General features: G+C 56.2%; 1 protein-coding gene across 3 annotated transcripts in view; it reads right to left on the minus strand.

The window, feature by feature from the left end:
• PDE2A (phosphodiesterase 2A) overlaps window positions 1–20,219 on the minus strand; it is a 527,715-nt gene that overhangs the window by 336,269 nt on the left and 171,227 nt on the right. Inside the window, exons 1-2 of one of the 3 annotated variants that reach the window (XM_083170536.1) lie at window positions 4,939–5,047; window positions 4,721–4,784 (exon numbers count right to left, since the gene is read on the minus strand). The exons of 1 other annotated variant lie outside the window; for it this stretch is intronic. In XM_083170536.1, the coding sequence (XP_083026662.1) occupies window positions 4,721–4,784; window positions 4,939–4,982 (108 nt within the window). In that variant the 5' untranslated portion in view covers window positions 4,983–5,047. Of the gene's footprint in view, window positions 1–4,720; window positions 4,785–4,938; window positions 5,048–20,219 lie in introns of those variants that run through there. One more of the 3 variants, XM_083170534.1, reaches the window with a different exon arrangement.

Here is a 20,219-nt window from a genome sequence, read left to right on the forward strand (position 1 = left end):
GGGAAGCCCCCAGCACACTGTACAGGACACAGCAGTGATGGGAGTAGCACACACAGGAGCTGTCACCTCTGTACCTGGGAACAGGTGAGCAGCCCCAGCACCAGGTACAGAACAACTGACAGCAGGGATTTGAGCAGCACACACACAGTACTTGAGAACAGGTGAGCAGCACAGCACCTGGTACAGCACGTGACAGCAGGGATGGAAGTAGGACACACACAGTACCTGGGAACAGGTGAGAAGTCTCAGCACCAGGTACAGCACAGGTGACAGCAGTGATGGAAGTAGGACACACACAGTACCTGGGAACAGGTGAGAAGCCTCAGCACCAGGTACAGCACAGGTGACAGCAGGGATGGGAGTAGCACACACACAGTACCTGGGAATAGGTGAACAGCACCAGCACCATGTTCAGCACAGGTGACAGCAGGGGTGGGAGTAGCACACACACTGTACCTGGGAATAGGAGAGCAGCCCCAGCACCAGGTACAGTACAGGTGACAGCAGCTATGCGAGTAGCACACACATAGTATTTGGGAACAGGTGAGCAGCTCAGCACCAGGTACAGCACAGGTGACAGCAGGGATGCGAGTAGCACACACACAGTATTTGGGCACAGGTGAGCAGCTCAGCACCAGGTACAACACAAGTGATAGCAGGGATGGGAGTAGCACACACACAGTACCTGGGAATAGGAGAGCAGCCCCAGCACCAGGTACAGCACAGGTGACAGCAGGGATGCGAGTAGCACACACACAGTATTTGGGAACAGGTGAGCAGCCTGAGCACCAGGTACAACACAAGTGATAGCAGTGATGAAAGTAGCACACACAGTACCTGGGAATAGGAGAGCAGCCCCAGCACCAGGTACAGCACAGGTGACAGCAGGGATGCGAGTAGCACACACAGTACTTGGGAACAGGTGAGCAGCTCGGCACCAAGTACAGCACAGGTGACAGCAGGGATGGGAGTAGAACACACACACAAACAGTACCTGGGAATAGGTGAGCAGCCTCAGCACCAGGTACAGCACAGGTGACAACAGGAATGCGAGTAGCACACACTCAGTACCTGGGAACAGGTGAACAGCCCCAGCACCATGTACAGCACAGGTGACAGCAGGGATGGGAGTAGCACACACACAGTACCTGGAAACAGGTGAGCAGCACCAGCACCAGGTACAGCACAGGTGACAGCAGGGATGCGAGTAGCACACACACAGTACTTGGCAACAGGTGAGCATCCCCAGCACCAGGTACAGCACAGGCGACAGCAGGAATGCGAGTAGTACACACTCAGTACCTGGGAACAGGTGAACAGCCCCAGCACCAGCTACAGCACAGGTGACAGCAGGAATGCGAGTAGCACACACACACAGTACCTAGGAACAGGTGAGCAGCCACGGCACCAGGTACAGCACAGGTGACAGCAGGGATGGGAGTAGGGACACACACTGTACCTGGGAACAGGTGAGCATCCCTGGCACCAGGTACAACACAGGTGAAAGCAGGGATGGGAGTAGCACACACACAGTACCTGGGAACAGGTGAGCAGCACCAGGTACAGCACAGGTGACAGCAGTGATGGGAGTAGCACACACACACACACACAGTATCTGGGAACAGGTGAGCAGCCCCAGCACCAGGTAAAGCACAGTTGACAGCAGGGATGGGAGTAGGGACACACACAGAACCTGGGAACAGGTGAGCAGCACCAGCCCCAGGTACAGCACAGGTGACAGCAGGAATTGGACTGGAGTAGCACACACACTGTACCTGGGAACAGGTGAGCAGCCTCAGCACCAGGTACAGCACAGGTGACAGCAGGGATGGGAGTAGCACACACAGTACCTGGGAACAGGTGAGCAGCTCTAGGTACAGCACAGGTGACAGCAGGGATGGAAGTAGGGACACACACACAGTACTTGGGAACAGGTGAGCAGCCACGGCACCAGGTACAGCACAGGTGACAGCATTGATGGGAGTAGGGACACACACACACACAGTACTTGAGAACAGGTGAGCAGCACCAGGTACAGCACAGGTGACAGCAGGGATGGGAGTAGGGACACACACAGTACCTGGAAACAGGTGAGCAGCCCCAGCACCAGGTACAGCACAGGTGACAGCAGGGGTGGGAGAAGCACACACACAGTACCTGGTAACAGGTGAGCAGCACCAGGTACAGCACAGGTGACAGCAGGGATGGGAGTAGCACACACACAGTACCTGGGAACAGGTGAGCAGCACCAGGTACAGCACAGGTGACAGCAGGGATGGGAGTAGCACACACACAGTACCTGGGAACAGGTGAGCAGCACCAGCACCAGGTACAGCACAGGTGACAGCAGGGATGGAAGTAGGACACACACAGTACCTGGGAACAGGTGAGCTGCCCCAGCACCAGGTACAGTACGGGTGACAGCAGGGATGGGAGTAGCACACACACAGTACCTGGGAACAGGTGAGCAGCACCAGGTACAGCACAGGTGACAGCAGGGATGGGAGTAGCACACACACAGTACCTGGGAACAGGTGAGCAGCTCGGCACCAGGTACAGCACAGGTGACAGCAGTGATGGAAGTAGCACACACACTGTACCTGGGAACAGGTGAGAAGCACCAGGTACAGCACAGGTGACAGCAGTGATGGCAGTAGGGACACATACACAGTACCTGGGAACAGGTGAGCAGCACCAGGTACAGCACAGGTGACAGCAGTGATGGCAATAGGGACACACACACAGTACCTGGGAACAGGTGAGCAGCACCAGGTACAGCACAGGTGACAGCAATGATGGGAGTAGCACACACACGAACGCACACACACACAGTATCTGGGAACAGGTGAGCAGCACCATCACCAGGTACAGCACAGGTGACAGTAGGGATGGGAGTAGGGACACACACAGTACCTGGGAACAGGTGAGCAGCCCCAGGTACAGCACAGGTGACAGCAGTAAGGACACACACACAGTACCTGGGAACAGGTGAGCAGCACCAGGTACAGCACCGGTGACAGCAGTGATGGCAGTAGGGACACACACACAGAACCTGGGAACAGGTGAGCAGCTCTAGGTACAGCACAGGTGACAGCAGGGATGGAAGTAGGGACACACACACAGTACTTGGGAACAGGTGAGCAGCCACGGCACCAGGTACAGCACAGGTGACAGCATTGATGGGAGTAGGGACACACACACACACAGTACTTGAGAACAGGTGAGCAGCACCAGGTACAGCACAGGTGACAGCAGGGATGGGAGTAGGGACACACACAGTACCTGGAAACAGGTGAGCAGCCCCAGCACCAGGTACAGCACAGGTGACAGCAGGGGTGGGAGAAGCACACACACAGTACCTGGTAACAGGTGAGCAGCACCAGCACCAGGTACAGCACAGGTGACAGCAGGGATGGAAGTAGGACACACACAGTACCTGGGAACAGGTGAGCTGCCCCAGCACCAGGTACAGTACGGGTGACAGCAGGGATGGGAGTAGCACACACACAGTACCTGGGAACAGGTGAGCAGCACCAGGTACAGCACAGGTGACAGCAGGGATGGGAGTAGCACACACACAGTACCTGGGAACAGGTGAGCAGCTCGGCACCAGGTACAGCACAGGTGACAGCAGGGATGGGAGTAGCACACACACAGTACCTGGGAACAGGTGAGCAGCTCGGCACCAGGTACAGCACAGGTGACAGCAGTGATGGAAGTAGCACACACACTGTACCTGGGAACAGGTGAGAAGCACCAGGTACAGCACAGGTGACAGCAGTGATGGCAGTAGGGACACATACACAGTACCTGGGAACAGGTGAGCAGCACCAGGTACAGCACAGGTGACAGCAGTGATGGCAATAGGGACACACACACAGTACCTGGGAACAGGTGAGCAGCACCAGGTACAGCACAGGTGACAGCAATGATGGGAGTAGCACACACACGAACGCACACACACACACACACAGTATCTGGGAACAGGTGAGCAGCACCATCACCAGGTACAGCACAGGTGACAGTAGGGATGGGAGTAGGGACACACACAGTACCTGGGAACAGGTGAGCAGCCCCAGGTACAGCACAGGTGACAGCAGTAAGGACACACACACAGTACCTGGGAACAGGTGAGCAGCACCAGGTACAGCACCGGTGACAGCAGTGATGGCAGTAGGGACACACACACAGAACCTGGGAACAGGTGAGCAGCACCAGGTACAGCACAGGTGAAAGCAGTGATGGCAGTAGGGACACACACACAGTACCTGGGAACAGGTGAGCAGCATCAGGTTCAGCACAGGTGACAGCAGTGATGGCAGTAGGGACACACACACAGTACCTGGGAACAGGTGAGCAGCACCAGGTACAGCACAGGTGACAGCAGTGATGGCAGTAGGGACACACACACAATACCTGGGAACAGGTGAGCAGCACCAGGTACAGCACAGGTGACAGCAGTGATGGCAGTAGGGACACACACACAGTACCTGGGAACAGGTGAGCAGCCCCAGGTACAGCACAGGTGACAGCAGTAGGGACACACACACAGTACCTGGGAACAGGTGAGCAGCACAGGTGACAGCACAGGTGACAGCACAGGTGACAGTAGACACACACAGTACTTGGGAAGAGGTGACACAGAGCAGGCACCTGCTCAGGGCAGCCCTGTCGGGATGAATGTCAGGACATATGTCGGGACATGAAGCAGAAGTCTTACCTGTAGAGCCTCCGAGCATGGCCCCGGGGAGTCCTCCACCCTCAGGAACACCTGCTGGCCCCGTCTAAAGAGATGGAGAAGTGCGATGAGTAAGTGATGGAAGAGCAGCAGCATGCTGCCGGCGCCGCACACACTCCCAGCTCCTGATGGGCACCGGGTGCAGGCACACCCCGCCCCTCCCTCTCCTCCCCCCCTCCTCCCCCCCGCACCCTACACACCTGCCCCCCAGAGCCACGGGGCAAGCGGAGCGCAGGAGCCACATTGCAGCTGCCGCCAGAGACACCGGGGCCCAGCGACTGCAGCCAGACAGACTGTGTGCTGTGCAGCTTCAGGGGCGGCACTGGGTCCTAGCGCCTGCACTCTACTGCTGCTGCTGCTTCCAGCCGGAGACTGAGCTGCTGGGTCTCACTGCCCGAGCGCTGCTGCCACTGCCGGGGGTCTCCGCTGCCACTGCTGGGGGTCTCTGCTCTCAAACTGCTGGGGGTCTCCGCTCTCACACTGCTGGGGGTCTCTGCTGCCACTGCTGGGGGTCTCTGCTCTCACACTGCTGGGGGTCACTGCTGCCACTGCTGGGGGTCTCTGCTGTCACTGCTGGGGGTCTCTGCTGACACTTCTGGGGGTCTCTGCTGTCACTGCCGGGGGTCTCCGCTGTCACTGCTGGGGGTCACTGCTGCCACTGCTGGGGGTCTCCGCTGGCACTGCTGGGGGTCTCTGCTCTCACACTGCTGGGGGTCACTGCTGTCACTGCTGGGGGTCTCTGCTCTCACACTGCTGGGGGTCTCTGCTGTCACCGCTGGGGGTCACTGCTCTCACTGCTGGGGGTCTCTGCTGCCACTTCTGGGGGTCTCTGCTGTCACTGCCGGGGGTCTCCGCTGGCACTGCTGGGGGTCTCTGCTCTCACACTGCTGGGGGTCTCTGCTGTAACTGCTGGGGGTCTCTGCTGTCACTGCTGGGGGTCATTGCTGTCACTGCTGGGGGTCTCTGCTGTCACTGCTGGGGGTCATTGCTGTCACTGCTGGGGGTCTCTGCTGCCACTGCTGGGGGTCTCTGCTGTCACTGCTGGGGGTCTCTGCTGTCACTAATGGGGGTCACTGCTGTCACACTGCTGGGGGTCTCTGCTGTCACCGCTGGGGGTCTCTGCTGTCACTGCTGGGGGTCTCTGCTGTCACTGCTGGGGATCACTGCTGTCACTGCTGGGGGTCTCTGCTGTCACTGCTGGGGGTCATTGCTGTCACTGCTGGGGGGTCATTGGTGTCACTGCTGGGGGGTCTCTGCTGTCACTGATGGGGGTCACTGCTGTCACTGCTGGGGGTCACTGCTGTCACTGCTGGGGATCACTGCTGTCACACTGCTGGGGGTCACTGCTGTCACTGCTGGGGGTCACTGCTGGGGTCACTGCTGTCACTGCTGGGGGTCACTGCTGTCACTGCTGGGGGGGGGTCTCTGCTGTCACCGCTGGGGGTCTCTGCTGTCACTGCTGGGGGGTCTCTGCTGTCACTGATGGGGGTCTCTGCTGTCACTGATGGGGGTCACTGCTGTCACTGCTGGGGGTCACTGCTGTCACTGCTGGGGATCACTGCTGTCACACTGCTGGGGATCACTGCTGCCACTGCTGGGGGTCACTGCTGGGGTCACTGCTGTCACTGCTGGGAGTCACTGCTGTCACTGCTGGGGGTCTCTTCTGTCACTACTGGGGGTCACTGCTGTCACTGCTGGGGTCTCTCCTGTCATTGCTGGGGGTCTCTGCTGCCACTGCTGGGGGTCACTGCTGTCGCTGCTGGGGGCCACTGCTGTCACTGCTGGGGGTCTCTGCTGTCACTACTAGGGGTCACTGCTGTCACTGCTGGGGGTCACTGCTGTAACTGCTGGGGGTCTCTGCTGTCACTGCTGGGGGTCACTGCTGTCACTACTGGGGAGTCTCTTCTTTCACACTGCTGAGGGTCACTGCTGTGGGTCTCTGCTGTCACTACTGGGGGTCACTGCTGTCACTGCTGGGGGTCTCTGCTGTCACACTGCTGGGGGTCTCTGCTGTCACACTGCTGGGAGTCCCTGCTGCCACTGCTGGGGGTCTCTGCTGTCACTGCTGGGGGTCTCTGCTGTCACTGCTGGGGGTCACTGCTGGAAGTCACTGCTGCCACTGCTGGGGGTCACTGCTGGGGGCCACTGCTGCCACTGCTGGGGGTCTCTGCTGTCATTGCTGGGGGTCACTGCTGCCACTGCTGGGGGTAACTGCTATCACTGCTGGGGGTCACTGCTGTCACTGCTGGGGGTCTCTGCTGTCACACTACTGGGGGTCACTGCTGTCACTGCTGGGGGTCTCTGCTGTCACACTGCTGGGGGTCTCTGCTGTCACACTGCTGGGAGTCCCTGCTGCCACTGCTGGGGGTCTCTGCTGTCACTGCTGGGGGTCTCTGCTGTCACTGCTGGGGGTCACTGCTGGAAGTCACTGCTGCCACTGCTGGGGGTCACTGCTGGGGGCCACTGCTGCCACTGCTGGGGGTCTCTGCTGTCATTGCTGGGGGTCACTGCTGCCACTGCTGGGGGTAACTGCTATCACTGCTGGGGGTCACTGCTGTCACTGCTGGGGGTCTCTGCTGTCACTACTGGGGGTCACTGCTGTCACTGCTGGGGGTCTCTGCTGTCACTGCTGGTGGTCTCTGCTGTCACTACTGGGGGTCACTGCTGTCACTGCTGGGGGTCTCTGCTGTCACACTGCTGGGGGTCACTGCTGTCACTGCTGGGGGTCACTGCTGTCACTGCTGGGGGTCTCTGCTGTCACACTGCTGGGGGTCACTGCTATCACTGCTGGGGGTCACTGCTGTCACTGCTGGGGGTCTCTGCTATCACACTGTTGGGGGGGTCTCTGCTGTCACTGCTGGGTTTCACTGCTGTCACTGCTGGGGGGTCTCTGCTGCCACTGCTGGGGGTCTCTGCTGTCACTGCTGGGGGTCTCTGCTGCCACTTCTGGGGGTCTCTGCTGTCACTGCCGGGGGTCTCCGCTGTCACTGCTGGGGGTCACTGCTGCCACTGCTGGGGGTCTCCGCTGGCACTGCTGGGGGTCTCTGCTCTCACACTGCTGGGGGTCTCTGCTGCCACTGCTGGGGGTCTCTGCTCTCACACTGCTGGGGGTCACTGCTGCCACTGCTGGGGGTCTCTGCTCTCACACTGCTGGGGGTCTCTGCTGTCACTGCTGGGGGTCACTGCTCTCACTGCTGGGGGTCTCTGCTGTCACTGCTGGGGGTCTCTGCTGCCACTTCTGGGGGTCTCTGCTGTCACTGCCGGGGGTCTCCGCTGTCACTGCTGGGGGTCACTGCTGCCACTGCTGGGGGTCTCCGCTGGCACTGCTGGGGGTCTCTGCTCTCACACTGCTGGGGATCTCTGCTACCACTGCTGGGGGTCTCTGCTCTCACACTGCTGGGGATCTCTGCTGCCACTGCTGGGGGTCTCTGCTGTAACTGCTGGGGGTCTCTGCTGTCACTAATGGGGGTCACTGCTGTCACTGCTGGGGGGGGGGGTCTCTGCTGTCACCGCTGGGGGTCTCTGCTGTCACTGCTGGGGGTCTCTGCTGTCACCGCTGGGGGTCTCTGCTGTAACTGCTGGGGGTCTCTGCTGTCACTGCTGGGGGTCACTGCTGTCACTACTGGGGAGTCTCTTCTTTCACACTGCTGAGGGTCACTGCTGTGGGTCTCTGCTGTCACTACTGGGGGTCACTGCTGTCACTGCTGGGGGTCTCTGCTGTCACACTGCTGGGGGTCTCTGCTGTCACACTGCTGGGAGTCCCTGCTGCCACTGCTGGGGGTCTCTGCTGTCACTGCTGGGGGTCTCTGCTGTCACTGCTGGGGGTCACTGCTGGAAGTCACTGCTGCCACTGCTGGGGGTCACTGCTGGGGGCCACTGCTGCCACTGCTGGGGGTCTCTGCTGTCATTGCTGGGGGTCACTGCTGCCACTGCTGGGGGTAACTGCTATCACTGCTGGGGGTCACTGCTGTCACTGCTGGGGGTCTCTGCTGTCACTACTGGGGGTCACTGCTGTCACTGCTGGGGGTCTCTGCTGTCACTGCTGGTGGTCTCTGCTGTCACTACTGGGGGTCACTGCTGTCACTGCTGGGGGTCTCTGCTGTCACACTGCTGGGGGTCACTGCTGTCACTGCTGGGGGTCACTGCTGTCACTGCTGGGGGTCTCTGCTGTCACACTGCTGGGGGTCACTGCTGTCACTGCTGGGGGTCACTGCTGTCACTGCTGGGGGTCTCTGCTATCACACTGTTGGGGGGGTCTCTGCTGTCACTGCTGGGTTTCACTGCTGTCACTGCTGGGGGGTCTCTGCTGCCACTGCTGGGGGTCTCTGCTGTCACTGCTGGGGGTCTCTGCTGCCACTTCTGGGGGTCTCTGCTGTCACTGCCGGGGGTCTCCGCTGTCACTGCTGGGGGTCACTGCTGCCACTGCTGGGGGTCTCCGCTGGCACTGCTGGGGGTCTCTGCTCTCACACTGCTGGGGGTCTCTGCTGCCACTGCCGGGGGTCTCTGCTCTCACACTGCTGGGGGTCACTGCTGCCACTGCTGGGGGTCTCTGCTCTCACACTGCTGGGGGTCTCTGCTGTCACTGCTGGGGGTCACTGCTCTCACTGCTGGGGGTCTCTGCTGTCACTGCTGGGGGTCTCTGCTGCCACTTCTGGGGGTCTCTGCTGTCACTGCCGGGGGTCTCCGCTGTCACTGCTGGGGGTCACTGCTGCCACTGCTGGGGGTCTCCGCTGGCACTGCTGGGGGTCTCTGCTCTCACACTGCTGGGGATCTCTGCTACCACTGCTGGGGGTCTCTGCTGTAACTGCTGGGGGTCTCTGCTGCCACTTCTGGGGGTCTCTGCTGTCACTGCTGGGGGTCTCTGCTGTCACTAATGGGGGTCACTGCTGTCACTGCTGGGGGGGGGGGTCTCTGCTGTCACCGCTGGGGGTCTCTGCTGTCACTGCTGGGGGTCTCTGCTGCCACTTCTGGGGGTCTCTGCTGTCACTGCCGGGGGTCTCCGCTGTCACTGCTGGGGGTCACTGCTGCCACTGCTGGGGGTCTCCGCTGGCACTGCTGGGGGTCTCTGCTCTCACACTGCTGGGGATCTCTGCTGCCACTGCTGGGGGTCTCTGCTGTAACTGCTGGGGGTCTCTGCTGCCACTTCTGGGGGTCTCTGCTGTCACTGCTGGGGGTCTCTGCTGTCACTAATGGGGGTCACTGCTGTCACTGCTGGGGGGGGGGGGTCTCTGCTGTCACCGCTGGGGGTCTCTGCTGTCACTGCTGGGGGTCACTGCTGTCACTGCTGGGGGACTCTGCTGTCACTGCTGGGGGGTCTCTGCTGTCACTGCTGGGGGTCATTGCTGTCACTGCTGGGGGTCTCTGCTGTCACTGATGGGGGTCTCTGCTGTCACTGATGGGGTCACTGCTGTCACTGCTGGGGGTCACTGCTGTCACTGCTGGGGGTCACTGCTGTCACACTGCTGGGGATCACTGCTGTCACTGCTGGGGATCACTGCTGTCACTGCTGGGGGGTCACTGCTGGGGTCACTGCTGTCACTGCTGGGGATCTCTGCTGTCACTAATGGGGGTCACTGCTGTCACTGCTGGGGGTCACTGCTGTCACTGCTGGGGGTCACTGCTGTCACTGCTGGGGGTCACTGCTGTCACTGCTGGGGGACTCTGCTGTCACTGCTGGGGGGTCTCTGCTGTCACTGCTGGGGGGTCTCTGCTGTCACTGCTGGGGGTCATTGCTGTCACTGCTGGGGGTCTCTGCTGTCACTGATGGGGGTCTCTGCTGTCACTGCTGGGGGTCACTGCTGTCACTGCTGGGGATCACTGCTGTCACACTGCTGGGGATCATTGCTGTCACTGCTGGGGATCACTGCTGTCACTGCTGGGGGTCACTGCTGTCACTGCTGGGGGTCACTGCTGGGGTCACTGCTGTCACTGCTGGGGGTCACTGCTGTCACTGCTGGGGGTCTCTTCTGTCACTACTGGGGGTCTCTGCTCTCACTACTGGGGGTCTCTGCTGTCACACTGCTGTCACTGCTGGGGGTCTCTGCTGTCACACTGCTGGGGGTCTCTGCTGTCACTGCTGGGGGTCTCTGCTGCCACTGCTGGGGGTCACTGCTGTCACTGCTGCCACTGCTGGGGGTCACTGCTGCCACTGCTGGGGGTCACTTCTGTCACTGCTCGGGGTCACTGCTGTGACTGCTGGGGGTCACTGCTGTCACTGCTGGGGGTCTTTGCTGTCACAGCTGGGGGTCACTGCTGCCACTGCTGGGGGTCTCTGCTGTCACTGCTGGGGGTCACTGCTGGGGGTCACTGCTGTCACTACTGGGGGTCTCTGCTGTAACACTGCTGGGGGTCACTGCTGTCACACTGCTGGGGGTCACTGCTGTCACACTGCTGGGGGTCTCTGCTTTTACTGCTGTCACTGCTGGGGGTCTCTGCTGTCATACTGCTGGGGGTCTCTGCTGTCACTGCTGGGGGTCTCTGCTGTCACTGCTGGGGGTCTCTGCTGCCACTGCTGTCACTGCTGGGGGTCACTGCTGTCACACTGCTGGGGGTCTCTGCTTTCACTGCTGTCACTGCTGGGGGTCTCTGCTGTCATACTGCTGGGGGTCTCTGCTGTCACTGCTGGGGGTCTCTGCTGTCACTGCTGGGGGTCTCTGCTGCCACTGCTGGGGGTCACTGCTGTCACTGCTGGGGGTCACTGCTGTCACTGCTGGGGGTCTCTGCTGCCACTGCTGGGGGTCACTGCTGGGGGTCTCTGCTGCCACTGCTGGGGGTCACTGCTGCCACTGCTGGGGGTCACTGCTGTCGCTGCTGGGGGCCACTGCTGTCACTGCTGGGGGTCTCTGCTGTCACTACTGGGGGCCACTGCTGTCACTGCTGGGGGTCACTGCTGTCACTGCTGGGGGTCACTGCTGTAACTGCTGGGGGTCTCTGCTGTCACTGCTGGGGGTCACTGCTGTCACTACTGGGGAGTCTCTTCTTTCACACTGCTGAGGGTCACTGCTGTGGGTCTCTGCTGTCACACTACTGGGGGTCACTGCTGTCACTGCTGGGGGTCTCTGCTGTCACACTGCTGGGGGTCTCTGCTGTCACACTGCTGGGAGTCCCTGCTGCCACTGCTGGGGGTCTCTGCTGTCACTGCTGGGGGTCTCTGCTGTCACTGCTGGGGGTCACTGCTGGAAGTCACTGCTGCCACTGCTGGGGGTCACTGCTGGGGGCCACTGCTGCCACTGCTGGGGGTCTCTGCTGTCATTGCTGGGGGTCACTGCTGCCACTGCTGGGGGTAACTGCTATCACTGCTGGGGGTCACTGCTGTCACTGCTGGGGGTCTCTGCTGTCACTACTGGGGGTCACTGCTGTCACTGCTGGGGGTCTCTGCTGTCACTGCTGGTGGTCTCTGCTGTCACTGCTGCCACTGCTGGGGGTCACTGCTGCCACTGCTGGGGGTCACTTCTGTCACTGCTCGGGGTCACTGCTGTGACTGCTGGGGGTCACTGCTGTCACTGCTGGGGGTCTTTGCTGTCACAGCTGGGGGTCACTGCTGCCACTGCTGGGGGTCTCTGCTGTCACTGCTGGGGGTCACTGCTGGGGGTCACTGCTGTCACTACTGGGGGTCTCTGCTGTAACACTGCTGGGGGTCACTGCTGTCACACTGCTGGGGGTCACTGCTGTCACACTGCTGGGGGTCTCTGCTTTTACTGCTGTCACTGCTGAGGGTCTCTGCTGTCATACTGCTGGGGGTCTCTGCTGTCACTGCTGGGGGTCTCTGCTGTCACTGCTGGGGGTCTCTGCTGCCACTGCTGTCACTGCTGGGGGTCACTGCTGTCACACTGCTGGGGGTCTCTGCTTTCACTGCTGTCACTGCTGGGGGTCTCTGCTGTCATACTGCTGGGGGTCTCTGCTGTCACTGCTGGGGGTCTCTGCTGTCACTGCTGGGGGTCTCTGCTGCCACTGCTGGGGGTCACTGCTGTCACTGCTGGGGGTCACTGCTGTCACTGCTGGGGGTCTCTGCTGCCACTGCTGGGGGTCACTGCTGGGGGTCTCTGCTGCCACTGCTGGGGGTCACTGCTGCCACTGCTGGGGGTCACTGCTGTCGCTGCTGGGGGCCACTGCTGTCACTGCTGGGGGTCTCTGCTGTCACTACTGGGGGCCACTGCTGTCACTGCTGGGGGTCACTGCTGTCACTGCTGGGGGTCACTGCTGTAACTGCTGGGGGTCTCTGCTGTCACTGCTGGGGGTCACTGCTGTCACTACTGGGGAGTCTCTTCTTTCACACTGCTGAGGGTCACTGCTGTGGGTCTCTGCTGTCACACTACTGGGGGTCACTGCTGTCACTGCTGGGGGTCTCTGCTGTCACACTGCTGGGGGTCTCTGCTGTCACACTGCTGGGAGTCCCTGCTGCCACTGCTGGGGGTCTCTGCTGTCACTGCTGGGGGTCTCTGCTGTCACTGCTGGGGGTCACTGCTGGAAGTCACTGCTGCCACTGCTGGGGGTCACTGCTGGGGGCCACTGCTGCCACTGCTGGGGGTCTCTGCTGTCATTGCTGGGGGTCACTGCTGCCACTGCTGGGGGTAACTGCTATCACTGCTGGGGGTCACTGCTGTCACTGCTGGGGGTCTCTGCTGTCACTACTGGGGGTCACTGCTGTCACTGCTGGGGGTCTCTGCTGTCACTGCTGGTGGTCTCTGCTGTCACTACTGGGGGTCACTGCTGTCACTGCTGGGGGTCTCTGCTGTCACACTGCTGGGGGTCACTGCTGTCACTGCTGGGGGTCACTGCTGTCACTGCTGGGGGTCTCTGCTGTCACACTGCTGGGGGTCACTGCTGTCACTGCTGGGGGTCACTGCTGTCACTGCTGGGGGTCTCTGCTATCACACTGTTGGGGGGGTCTCTGCTGTCACTGCTGGGTTTCACTGCTGTCACTGCTGGGGGGTCTCTGCTGCCACTGCTGGGGGTCACTGCTGTCACTGCTGGGGGTCTCTGCTGCCACTGCTGGGGGTCACTGCTGTCACTGCTGGGGGTCACTGCTGTCACTGCTGGGGGTCTCTGCTGTCACACTGCTGGGGGTCACTGCTGGGGGTCACTGCTGTCACTGCTGGGGGTCACTGCTGTCACTGCTGGGGGTCTCTGCTGTCACTGCTGGGGGTCTCTGCTGTCACTGCTGGGGGTCACTGCTCTCACTGCTGGGGGTCACTGCTGGGGGTCTCTGCTGCCACTGCTGGGGGTCTCTGCTGCCAATGCTGGGGGGTCTCTGCTGTCAGTCATTCCTATAACTCTCAGCTGTCACTCATTCCTGTACCTCTCAGCTGTCACTCCCATATCTCTCAGCTGTCACTCATTCCTATACCACTCAGCTGTCACTCATTCCCATACCTCTCAACAGTCACTCCTATACCTCTCAGCTGTCACTGATCCCTGTATACAGTATCTCAGCTGTCACTCATTCATTACAGTATTTCAGCTGTCACTCATTCCTATATACAGGATATCAGCTGTCACTCATTCCTATATACAGTATCTCAGCTGTCACTCATTCCTATATACAGTGTTTCATCTGTCACTCATTTATATATACAGTATCTCAGCTGTCACTCATTCCTATATACAGTATCTCATCTGTCACTCATTCATATATACAGTAACTCATCTGTCACTCATTCCTATATACAGTATCTCATCTGTCACTCATTTATATATACAGTATCTCAGCTGTCACTCATTCATACATACAGTATCTCAGCTGTCACTCATTCCTATATACAGTATCTCAGCTGTCACTCATTCTTATATGCAGTATCTCAGCTGTCACTCATTCCTATATACAGTATCTCAGCTGTCACTCATTCTTATATACAGTATCTCATCTGTCACTCATTCATATATACAGTATCTCCTATACCTATTCCTATACCTCTCAGCAGTCACTCTCACTCCTCTCAGCTGTCACTCATTCCTATACCTCTTAGCTGTCACTCATTTCCATACCTCTCAGCTGTCACTCCTATACCCTTCAGCTGTCACTCATTCCTATACCTCTCAGCTGTCACTCATTCCTATAACTCTCAGCTGTCACTCATTCCTATACCTCTCAGCTGTCACTCATTCCTATACCTCTCAGCTGTCACTCATTCCTATACCTCTCATCTGTCACTCATTCCTATACCTCTCATCTGTCACTCATTCCTATACCTCTCAACAGTCACTCATTCCTATACCTCTCAACAGTCACTGTCGCTTGAGCTGTTGGCACACAGCAGCATGTAGGGATATTAGCAGTCACCAAGCAGCTGTCGCTATAAGAATGACTAATGCTTACCTACCCTCCCGGAATGGCTGGGAGGGTCCTGAAAATCATGTACCCCTCTCGGCCTCCCGGAAGAACATTAGCCCCTGCATCCCCTCCCTCTCCCTCTGCTGGGGGATGCAGGGGCTAATTCATGGTTCTTCGTGGAGGGGTCTGGGCTAAAATGACGCAAATCGCAGCATTTAGTATCACCTCGCTCCCTTAAGAGCCGCGAATCACATCATTTACCGGATTGGGGGCGGGGGCTTGATGGGGGTGGGCTTAATGATGGCAAGTCCCACCCCCGGGGAGTCTCGAGACCATCAAAGAAGTTAACTATGGAATGACTACACCATGGGACATAACTATAATATCTTATTGTATCACAGGAGATATAATAAGTAGCACAGCGCCTGCGTTTAGTGCCCATGTCAGGGCGAGTCTTACCCACACTGAGACATGTCACCCTACTGGGTCATCGCTACTCTCCAGGGGTAAGTTATATGAACCTGTGCAGGAGACATCATAACAGTACTGTCAGAGCCAAACACTTCAATCCCCCCCATAGAGGGGAGGAGCAGCGTAGGATGACAGCGACATGCAGAGGCAGGGAATGCTGTGTGTAAGCGTCTCCCCGGTAACGTGTGCCCATGTGACCTGTGGTAATATCTGGCGTGCATGATCTGCACATATATGTTTAACAGGTATGTGACAACAATGTGGCACAGAGGGGCATCGGCGGTGGCATAGCAACGATTCCTGACCCGCTCCTCTGCCATATTTATATTATTACCCTGGGCAGCTGCCAGCAGGACGATGTTATTCCTGTGTGACTGCGCTGTGTGCGGTCAGTAATGTGACCACAGATCTAGTAATATCAGTCTTATAATGGGAGGCTGGCACTGTGCCCACAAGTGTCACTGCACAGCTGGGCATCTGCCTCAGCCTGACAAAACTTATGTCCCCTGCGTAGTGGCACTGAGTCACAGAGCGCAATGTCACTGAGTCACAGAGCGCAATGTCACTGAGTCACAGAGCGCAATGTCACTGAGTCACAGAGCGCAATGTCACTGAGGCACAGCGCAATGTCACTGAGTCACAGAGCGCAATTTCACTGAGTCACAGAGCGCAATGTCACTGAGTCACAGAGCGAAATGTCACTGAGTCACAGAGCGCACTGAGGAATCTCAGGCAGGATCATCAGGGCAGGGATTAGGATTCTCAGGCAGGATAATGAGGGCAGGGATTAGGAATCTCAGGCAGGATAATCGGGGCATGGATTAGGATTCTCAGGCAGGATAATAAGGGCAGGGATTAGGAATCTCAGGCAGGATAATGAGGGCAGGGATTAGGAATCTCAGGCAGGATAATCGGGGCAGGGATTAGGAATCTCAGGCAGGATAATGAGGGCAGGGATTAGGATTCTCAGGAAGGATAATGAGGGCAGGTATTAGGAATCTCAGGCAGGATAATGAGGGAAGGGATTAGGAATCTCAGGCAGGATAATGAGGGCAGGGATTAGGAATCTCAGGCAGGATAATGAGGGCAGGGATTAGGAATCTCAGGCAGGATAATCGGGGCATGGATTAAGAATCTCAGGAAGGATAATGAGGGCAGGGATTAGGAATCTCAGACAGGATAATAGCGACATGGATTAGGAATCTCAGGCAGGATAATCTGAATGGTTTTACCCTTCACTCTGACATCTTTCCTGTCAATGAATCACATAAATCCCAGCGCTAGCATCTTATCTACAGACTGTTTCCCATTTTCCAGAGGATGATTCCGTATGTACGGTATATGGATACAGATAGAGATGCTTAGTGTGTGACAGAGCGGACATACCTCTCACAGACTGGATATATATGGAGGATGATTCCGTATGTACGGTATATGGGTACAGATAGAGATGCTTAGTGTGTGACAGAGCGGACATACCTCTCACAGACTGGATATATATGGAGGATGATTCCGTATGTACGGTATATGGGTACAGATAGAGATGCTTAGTGTGTGACAGGGCGGACATACCTCTCACATATTGGATATATATGGAGGATGATTCCGTATGTACGGTATATGGGTACAGATAGAGATGCTTAGTGTGTGACAGGGCGGACATACCTCTCACATATTGGATATATATGGAGGATGATTCCGTATGTACGGTATATGGGTACAGATAGAGATGCTTAGTGTGTGACAGGGCGGACATACCTCTCACAGACTGGATATATATGGAGGATAATACCGTATGTACAGTATATGGGTACAGATAGAGATGCTTAGTGTGTGACAGAGCGGACATACCTCTCACAGACTGGATATATATGGAGGATGATTCCGTATGTACGGTATATGGGTACAGATAGAGATGCTTAGTGTGTGACAGAGCGGACTTTCCTCTCACAGACTGGATATATAGAGGATGATTCTGTATGTACGGTATATGGGTACAGATAGAAATGCTTAGTGTGTGACAGAGCAGACATACCTCTCACATATTGGATATATATGGAGGATGATTCCGTATGTACGGTATATGGATACAGATAGAGATGCTTAGTATGTGACAGTGCGGACGTACCTCTCACAGACTGGATATATATGGAGGATGATTCCGTATGTACGGTATATGGGTACAGATAGAGATGCTTAGTGTGTGACAGAGCGGACATACCTCTCACAGACTGGATATATATGGAGGATGATTTCGTATGTACGGTATATGGGTACAGATAGAGATGCTTAGTGTGTGACAGGGCGGACATACCTCTCACAGACTGGATATATATGGAGGATGATTTCGTATGTACGGCATATGGGTACAGATAGAGATGCTTAGTGTGTGACAGGGCGGACATACCTCTCACAGACTGGATATATATATGGAGGATGATTCCGTATGTACGGTATATGGGTACAGATAGAGATGCTTAGTGTGTGACAGAGCGGACACACCTCTCACAGACTGGATATATATGGAGGATGATTCCGTATGTACGGTATATGGGTACAGATAGAGATGCTTAGTGTGTGACAGGGCGGACATACCTCTCACAGACTGGATATATATGGAGGATGATACCGTATGTACGGTATATGGGTACAGATAGAGATGCTTAGTGTGTGACAGAGCGGACATACCTCTCACAGACTGGATATATATGGAGGATGATTCCGTATGTACGGTATATGGGTACAGATAGAGATGCTTAGTGTGTGACAGAGCGGACATACCTCTCACAGACTGGATATATATGGAGGATGATTCCGTATGTACGGTATATGGATACAGATAGAGATGCTTAGTGTGTGACAGAGCGGACATACCTCTCAGACTGGATATATATGGAGGATGATTCTGTATGTACGGTATATGGGTACAGATAGAGATGCTTAGTGTGTGACAGAGCGGACATACCTCTCACAGACTAGATATATATGGAGGATGATTCCGTATGTACGGTATATGGGTACAGATAGAGATGCTTAGTGTGTGACAGGGCGGACATACCTCTCACAGACTGGATATATATGGAGGATGATTCTGTATGTACGGTATATGGGTACAGATAGAGATGCTTAGTGTGTGACAGGGCGGACATACCTCTCACAGACTGGATATATATGGAGGATGATTCCGTATGTACGGTATATGGGTACAGATAGAGATGCTTAGTGTGTGACAGAGCGGACATACCTCTCACAGACTGGATATATATGGAGGATGATTCTGTATGTCCGGCATATGGGTACAGATAGAGATGCTTAGTGTGTGACAGAGCGGACACACCTCTCACAGACTGGATATATATGGAGGATGATTCCGTATGTACGGTATATGGGTACAGATAGAGATGCTTAGTGTGTGACAGAGCGGACATACCTCTCACAGACTGGATATATATGGAGGATGATTCCGTATGTACGGTATATGGGTACAGATAGAGATGCTTAGTGTGTGACAGAGCGGACATACCTCTCACAGACTGGATATATATGGAGGATGATTCCGTATGTACGGTATATGGGTACAGATAGAGATGCTTAGTGTGTGACAGAGCGGCCATACCTCTCACAGACTGGATATATATGGAGGATGATTCCGTATGTACGGTATATGGGTACAGATAGAGATGCTTAGTGTGTGACAGAGCGGACATACCTCTCACAGACTGGATATATATGGAGGATGATATTGTATGTACGGTATACGGGTACAGATAGAGATGCTTAGTGTGTGACAGGGCGGACATACCTCTCACAGACTGGATATATATGGAGGATGATATTGTATGTACGGTATATGGGTACAGATAGAGATGCTTAGTGTGTGACAGAGCGGCCGTACCTCTCACAGACTGGATATATATGGAGGATGATTCCGTATGTACGGTATAAGGGTACAGATAGAGATGCTTAGTGTGTGACAGGGCGGACATACCTCCCACAGACTGGATATACAGTATATGGAGGATGATTCCGTATGTACGGTATATGGGTACAGATAGAGATGCTTAGTGTGTGACAGGGCGGACATACCTCTCACAGACTGGATATATATGGAGGATGATTCCGTATGTACGGTATATGGGTACAGATAGAGATGCTTAGTGTGTGACAGAGCGGACATACCTCTCACAGACTGGATATATATGGAGGATGATTCCGTATGTACGGTATATGGGTACAGATAGAGATGCTTAGTGTGTGACAGAGCGGCCATACCTCTCACAGACTGGATATATATGGAGGATGATTCCGTATGTACGGTATATGGGTACAGATAGAGATGCTTAGTGTGTGACAGAGCGGACATAACTCTCACAGACTGGATATATATGGAGTATGATTCCGTATGTACGGTATATGGGTACAGATAGAGATGCTTAGTGTGTGACAGAGCGGCCATACCTCTCACAGACTGGATATATATGGAGGATGATTCCGTATGTACGGTATATGGGTACAGATAGAGATGCTTAGTGTGTGACAAGGCGGACATACCTCTCACAGACAGGATATATATGGAGGATGATTCCGTATGTACGGTATATGGGTACAGATAGAGATGCTTAGTGTGTGACAGAGCGGACATACCTCTCACAGACTGGATATATATGGAAGATGATTCCGTATGTACGGTATATGGGTACAGATAGAGATGCTTAGTGTGTGACAAGGCGGACATACCTC

The sequence above is a fragment of the Crinia signifera genome, chromosome 2 (assembly GCF_055691185.1).
Source record: "Crinia signifera chromosome 2, ASM5569118v1, whole genome shotgun sequence".
Taxonomy (NCBI): domain Eukaryota; kingdom Metazoa; phylum Chordata; class Amphibia; order Anura; family Myobatrachidae; genus Crinia; species Crinia signifera.